This window comes from Brassica oleracea, chromosome C7 (genome assembly GCF_000695525.1).
Source record: "Brassica oleracea var. oleracea cultivar TO1000 chromosome C7, BOL, whole genome shotgun sequence".
NCBI classification, from domain to species: Eukaryota; Viridiplantae; Streptophyta; class Magnoliopsida; order Brassicales; family Brassicaceae; genus Brassica; species Brassica oleracea.
Window position 1 is genome coordinate 20,830,193 of NC_027754.1, and position 7,929 is coordinate 20,838,121.

Here is a 7,929-nt window from a genome sequence, read left to right on the forward strand (position 1 = left end):
AATTTTAAATTTGGGGGTTATGGGTCGTTGAAGATGCTAATGAACCATGATACCATTACCATATGACTTTTGACTTTTTGTAATCACAAAAGAAAAACTACAAAACAATGAGAGGAGTATTATGACTCATTTCGCTTTCGGTCTTGAAGAAACTTTCAAACAATCACAAAAACATATATGTTCGTTTTCAGATTAATCTCAATCATTGAATATGTCTTCCTTGCCACTTGACAATCATGTGAAACACTGAAGTTTATGAGGTAATGTTTGAAAGTTTTGATACATCCATCGAATATATTGACTCTTCCCATAATTCGCCAGTTAATAAGGACATGTTGTCCTCTACTTGCCTACCGAAGCAACAGAAACTTTGACATTTAACAAATGCTAAATCAATTTTTCTTTACATCTGTTGCTTCTCTTCCAAGTAACCTTGTTCACAAGAGTAACCAAGAAACAAAAATGGAAATTCATGAATCAGAAACCAATGCTTATTGTTCCCCAAATTCATTACAAATATAACAAAAATAAATACACAGAAAACCAAATAAGAGTTTCGATTCTCGAAAACCCTTTTGGCCTCACCATCTCCACATTCGATTCCGCAAATGAAATTAATATCCCACAAAAATATCAAATCAATTGAACAAAATATTAACATAATAATCAAACAAATAGCCAGCCAATTTTCCAAAAAAAAAGAGAGATTGACCAACCTTTTTCTTTTATTTTCAGACCACTAATAATCATTGACATGCTTTACGTAGAAGCTCTAACAAAGACACAGCTTTCCTTTGACCTCTCTCTGTTCCATTCTTAGATAGCTCCATCAACGGCACAACCGCACCGAGTCTTCCTATCAAGACCAGTCTCTCATTGTCTCTCTTACACAACGAAAGCAATATCGCTGCTGCGTTCTCTCTGTTTCTACCTTGACCCGTCTGGAGAATACCTATCAACGCAGGTAAAGTATTCGCTTTAACCATCGCGGACTTAGCGTCTAGGTTACTTGCAAGGACCGAGAGTATTGTCAAAGCTTCATCAACCATCATCCTGTGGCTGCTCGTCTCACTTAGCATCTTAACCAAAGCAGGTACTATACCTGCTCTAACCGCTCTGCCTTTGTTCCCCTGATAAATGAGGAGGTTGAACAATGCAGTCGCTGCGTCTTTCTTCCCTCTCGGCGTCCCGTTCTCGAGAAGATCAACCAAGGCAGGTATCGCACCAGACCCGCCTATTATGATCTTGTTCTCATCGGCTAACGAGAGGCTAAAGAGTGTAGCCGCTGCGTTTTCTCTTGCTTCCATGGTTCCGGCTCTAAGTACTTGAACTATTGACGTGACTGCACCAGCGAACATTATCAGCTCTTTGTTGTTGTCGTATATAGAGAGGTTGAGAAGGCAAGTGATTGCGTTCTCCTGCGTGGCGACGTCCTCTGAGGTTGTTAAGAGGTTCACCAAAACAGGGATCGCTCCTGCTTCTGCAATCATAATGCGATTGTCTGTGCTTCTCTTTGACATAGAACGGATCTCAGAAACTGCGTTCCTGCGTTCCTCTAGGGACCGGTTTGAGAGACTGCGAACCAGTGACCTGATCATTGACATGTCTCCACACCTGCCGTTTGCAGGTTGCTCAATGTTGTGTTCAGTGCACCACCGAGAGATCAAGCTTCTGAGCACGTAGTTTGGAGTGAGAGTAAAGTTTTGGAGTTTCTGCTGAGTCTTTGGACATGTTAGGTTCCCACAATCGATCCATCTCTGTATGTACGCCCTCTCGTAAGTCTGTAATCGAAGAGACAAAACTTATCAATAAACCAAGCAAACAACAGTAAGAAAAAAGGTACAAATCTTGAAACCAGACCTGTCCTGTGGAGACAATAACAGGATCCTTCATCAGTTCAAGAGACACAGGACACAGAAAGTCAACAGGAACCGTGAGTTTACTCGATTCATCAGTGTTCTTGGTGACCATTTTGTCTAATCTCTCGCTATCCGCGTCTTTGGACAAGTAAAAAGCCAAAGAGATGGAAGGGCTTTTCGTCAGCTGCTTCTTCTCCTCAGCGAGATGAAGTGTCTCTGCAACACTCTCATCCTTCTCTTCCTCAGCTTTGATCTTTACATCTCTCTCCATCAACTCAAATAAGGCACTCGAGAACTTGTTAGAGTTCAGTAAACCGTATCTCTGCATCGCTCTTCTCAGCTGCGATCTCGCTAGCTCCACCTACACGGAACAAAGAAACAACCTTGAAGCACTCCAAAAACACTAGCAAAATCATATCTTTTAATGAGTATTATGTTACCTGTTCTCTAACTTCGTCAGAGATATCGTAAAGATCGTATGGTAGATTGCTTAACGCTTTCTCAAGCTTCCATGTAACGCATTGGAACTGGAACGAGATTCTCTTCGCAGCAACGTCCTTTAACCGAGAAAAAAAAATCAACGTTTTAGCTAAACCGGTGATAACCGTAATATAATCAGTGGTTGAATTCAATTTAACCTATACTAAACCAGTGATTCTGTATTAACCGAGGATTTCAACGTCTAAGGATTTGAACCGAGAAAATCAACGTTTTAGCCAAACCAGAGATAAACGTAATATTATCCGGTAGTTTACTTTAAATTCGATTTAACCGATACTAAACCGGTAATTACGTCTAACGATTTTGCTTACAGATGAGTCGCGAGCTTGGAATCGGGCGGCTGAGGAGAGGAGACGCTTCGAGGCTTCAAGCGCCACCACGAGATCAGACCACCAGTCATTCTCCGACGAAGATGAAGCGGCTGAATCGATCTGGTTTGAGTCTTTAATCTCCTCTATCAAATGCGTCAGGAGAGAGACTCGCCGAGTGAGATCTGTGCAATCCTTCTTGAACACGCCGGCGTTGAGTGGAATCTCAGCAATCTCGGCGATGCGTTTGAGTAGAGAGGCGGGTGGGATGATTACTCCGGCCATTACGCCGATCAGCCGCCGTCTATAAGGAAATTAAATAAATAAAGAATAATAAATCCACTTGGAGATTAGCTCTGTGCTCGGAGAAGCGACTTACGTCGCTTTTATTTATCCACGCGACCATTTGTCAAGAGAGATGTCGCTGTTACGGCACCGTTTTAGTGGGCATACCTTAAGTTTTTTTAATTAGAAAAATACCCTCGAATAGCCTTAAAATAATAATTTGTCAAAAAAATAAAACACAAAAAGAAAATTTTACACAATAGTATTTATTAAAAAGAAACTTTTATATAAGATTTGGTTTAAATTTTAATATTTAAGGGTGTATGCAATTTTTTGTTGTAAAATGAAGGTTATTTTGGAAAGTTTTTCTTTTGTATGCTATTTTTACAATATATTTTTAAAAGGTGCTATATTGGATATTTGCCATTTTTATTAAATCGAATTAGGAAAATGATAATATTCAAAATATTTAATTTAAGAAATATACAAATTCATAATTGTTATTAAAAATCATGGATGGAGCTTGGTAATTTAATTTTATTGAATGTCTTTATTTGTAAATAACAAGTTTAAAAAAAAAGTATGTCAACGTAAACATTTAATAAGAATGCTAAATTCATCAACATTATCGATATTCACTCTTTTGGATAAGAACTTTGCTTTGGTGTTTTCTTATATACCATGTTCTCTTAATCGCATAGCATGCAAATACATTTTATGAAGAAAAAGATAGCCAAACTGGCGGTGGGAGATTGGAAGAGAAAAAGAAGACAAGGAGGAAGATTCAGTTGGCTATGGAATATTATGGTTCATAATGCAACCACAACATATAATTGAAATGAGCCACACACTCACACACACGCTTTAATTATACACTAGATCTCGGATTTTTTGTTTTCATTTATTTTTATATAAATATTTTTTTTTTAATTCTAAATTGGTATATATTATAATATATATGTGCCTATCAATTTTTAAAACATGATAAATTTACAATATATTTTTTTCATTGAATAGATTGTTTCAAACTTTCACATGTATTTGTATCTTCTTCTACATATATATTTTCGGATTATTATTTCATTATTAAAATCGTAACTATATATATAAAGATTAGTAAAATATTATTTTATTGTCATATTCAAAAATATTGTAACATTTACAAATTTAGAAAGTTTTTTAAAAATTAAATTTTTCGCTTCATAGATTTATATTCCCGAATAAATAATTAAACATTTAGTTTTTGTTTAATTTTTAAAATAAACTATATAGTTTAAAATTTGTTTTTCATTCGTTTAATGTAGTAAAGATTAATCATTGTTAGATAATATGATTTTTTTTATTTAAAAAAAATATTTCTAATTTTGATATATAGAGATATAATATTACAACATTAAATTATATCTATTTAATTTATACTATCTATAAATCTAATAGATCATCTATTGTTTAAATTCAATTATTGATATCCCAATAAAAGTTTCTGGTAGACCCAAAATATAAATGATAAGATTAGAGATTAAACGTAACATGACTTTCTAGAAATAAGTCTATTAGATCTATTTTTTTAAATCACAAATGAATCAAAATTGTGATTTTTGTTTTAATATAAAAGACAACAGAGTGATCGAGCACCACTGCATTTCTTTTCTTGCTTCGTTGTAAAGCCGACTTTATATTATCATCCCGTTTTTATATAAAATAGTAATGGATTCTAATAATATATATAAACAGAATGGGTCAATCTTATAAATAGACATTACTATGTCAAAATTAGGTAACTGTTTGTTCTGGCCGGAACTATTATGAAATTATAAAAGATTATCATCATCAATCATCGATTAGGTATGTCATCTTTTGGTTTAAAATTCATCTCTATATTCGTATAAAATGGGTATATAAAAGAATATATGTCAAAAAAGAAGAAAAAAAAATAACTCGAAGAATAGACTCATCCACCGAAGTCTAAATCGTATGTACCTTTTTCCAGGACCACTAAACTTATCTCGTTTGATTTGTTCCCAAACGGATTCAATCCTAATGTGTTTTTGCATAAGAAGGACAATTGTCGTTCGACGTTCAAAAAATCTATTGCACGCCAGCAATACCGTTCCAAACTGTTTCTCATTAATTAATCATCCTTCGTTAAATGGATTTGGGACGATCGAAAGAGGTCTTATACGACTTTTAGCAAATTTGGTTTAAACCCTAATCATCACTGTCGAATACTAACACAAACCACTAAGATGAATGCTTAGTCTATGTTTTCTTTACCTTTCCGGTATGTTTTTAGAAAACATGAATTTGGTTTTTTCTATTCAGTACTCAAATTCGTACTAATATGTACAGTCGTTTAAAACAATAACGAGACAATCTCAAGCAGTTGGGGCAGAACCCCTAATTACTTCATTATAACAACACTATGTACCCTATTAAATGAAATAACAAAATCCTATCCCAAAAGCTATGAAACACACAAAACGAACCAAAAATCAACATATCATGATAACAAGAAATCTTAAATGGAAAAAACAAACAAACGAACTAGCTTTCTCTCTCTGAAAAAGAGCGGCTCCAAAGGCGATTTCTCCCACCGGCGCCGATCCCTGGCCTCCGTCGTCGGCAACCCCAATGGCTACGAAAAAGCAAACCTCATCCAAGCCCTCTCTTTCCCCCCTCATCCCCCCGACCAAAAACCCCCTTATCGGCAAAACCCTATCCAAAACCACTCCAAAATCACCTCCGCCCCGCAGCTCCGCCTCCTTCGACGCCCCTCCTTCCACCCCTCCTTCTGGAGCCTCTCATCAGCCTCTGAAACCCTCTTTTCAACCGGATTCGACCCTGATGGAAAAGAGTGATTTTCCCCTTTTGGCGGCCTCCAAGCCCTTGCCATCCGGGGGCTCTGTCCCTCCTTCCTCCTCCCATCCTGTTGCTCCGATGAAGGTCTCCTACAGCGAGATTGCTCAGGGCTCAAGCAGGAAGATGCAACCTAAAGGTGAAACATTTTTGCTTGAATCGGGCGAGATCTGTGTTTCCATATCAAACTCGGTGATTGAGAAGAACGAGCACCGGTGGGATGACTTTATCATTCCTCAGTTTCATGCTAAAGCCCCCTCCCCAGGAGCTCTTCACGCCATTGCAAACGGGATTTGGAGTAACAAGCTTCGGAACATTACTGTCTCAAAGCTCTCCCAAAAATCCTTTCTGATTAAAATCCCCTGCTCCATCACTCGTCAGCGAGTCCTTGCTCAAGGGATGTGGCATATTGACAACCAGTCTATGTTTGTCGCAAAGTGGAAACCAGGGCTCCAGCCAGAGATTCCAGAGCTTTCATATCTTCCAGTGTGGCTTGACTTTCACAATGTTCCGCCGTAATTCTATTCAGAAGAAGGCCTCGAGCACATTACGGGTACATTGGGACACCCCCTTTTTCTGCATCCAGCGACATCAAACATGTCTAACTTGGAGGTGGCTCGGGTCTTTACTATTATTGACCCGACCAAACCTCTGCCTGAGGCGGTGAATGTGAGGTTTGACTCAGGGCACATTGAGCGCGTGGAAGTTTCAAGTCCTTGGCTCCCTCCTACCTGCGACCATTGCAAGGAAGTGGGTCATAGCATTAAGAACTGTCTTACTGCTCCTATTACCTGCTCCCTCTGCCAATCCACAGCTCACAAGCCAAAGGACTGTCCAAAGGCCAAGAGGCAAGCGGACACAAAGGATGGAGAAAGGAAGAAGAGGAAAAAGAAAAAAGAAGGTTAAGGTAACTGGCCCTCCAGCTGAAACTGAGCAGACTGCTGCTGCGATAGTGGAAAAAGAAGGGAACATTATCATTGACATCGGCCTTGATAAGATCAGTAACACAGCAAATGGTATCTATGACAAGCCTTGGATCATACTTAGAGATTTTAACCAGTCGCTTGACCCAGTTGATGCCTCGTCTGGAGGCTCAAGAGTTACTAGAGGAATGGAAGAATTTTGTGATTGTCTCCTCTCCTCCAACATCTCGGACCTACCTTTCAGAGGAAACCACTACACCTAGTGGAACAATCAGGAGAGTAATCATATAGCAAAGAAGATTGATAAAATTCTGGTAAACGACAGTTGGCTGCTCGCTTTCCCACTATCTTATGGTTCATTCGGCACAATGGAGTTCTCTGATCACTGTCCTAGTTGTGTTAACATTAGCAAACAGTTTGGGGAGGGGGGGGGAGAAACAAACCTTTTAAGCTGTCCAATTTTTTGATGCACCACCCAGAGTTCATCGAGAAAATCCGGGCAACATGGGAACGGCTGGCTTATCAAGGTACTCCAATGTTCACACTCTCAAAGAAGCTGAAATTTCTGAAGGGAATGATACAGACTTTCAATAGAAAACACTATTCTGGTATGGAGAAAAGAGGTTATCAAGCGGCTCAGAACCTAAAGACTTGCCAAAACAATCTTCTAGCAGCCCCTTCATCCTATCTTGCTGGTCTGGAGAAAGAGGCTCACCAGTCCTGGTCTGAACTAGCACTAGGAGAAGAGAGATTCATGTGTCAAAAATCCAGAGTCCTCTGGCTCAAATGTGGAGATAGCAACACTGCATTTTTTCATAGGATGATGACTGCAAGGAGGGCTATCAACGAAATTCACTATGCTCCCACCTCATCTCTGCAGAGGGAATATGTAAGACCCGATCCCAAATCAAGGCATACAAATCTGAGGTTCCATTCCCCTAACCATTCTATCTAGATCTATGCAACATTGCTAGATCATACCTTTGCCACATCCACGGAGCTTGTTAGCTCATCGCCCAGCTACACTAGCTGAATGAACTCATAAACCAGCTGATCGAGCTGCGAGGTAGCCTTGCCCAGCTCCCCGTCCACTCGTCCAACTCCCTTATACCTGCATAAACTCTTCCCTTGGGTACTTAGTCATTCAGCCAACCATCCCCACAGACATAAGTAACCCTTGAGAAGTCTTCAAACAGC

At 38.9% G+C, this 7,929-nt stretch overlaps 1 protein-coding gene and 1 pseudogene across 1 annotated transcript; one reads left to right on the top strand and one right to left on the bottom strand.

Annotated features, from left to right (window-relative positions):
• Window positions 1-475: 475 nt before the first annotated feature.
• LOC106306327 (U-box domain-containing protein 11-like) lies at window positions 476-3,089 on the bottom strand. The gene is made up of 4 exons (XM_013742899.1): window positions 2,672-3,089; window positions 2,300-2,416; window positions 1,861-2,220; window positions 476-1,781 (listed from the first exon to the last, which is right to left on the bottom strand). The coding sequence occupies exons 1-4, from the start codon at window positions 2,951-2,953 to the stop codon at window positions 747-749; spliced, it is 1,794 nt and encodes a 597-aa protein (XP_013598353.1). The 5' UTR covers window positions 2,954-3,089; the 3' UTR covers window positions 476-746.
• Window positions 3,090-6,208: 3,119 nt separating this feature from the next.
• Window positions 6,209-6,995, top strand: LOC106302817 (annotated as a pseudogene).
• The last annotated feature ends 934 nt before the right edge of the window (window positions 6,996-7,929 follow it).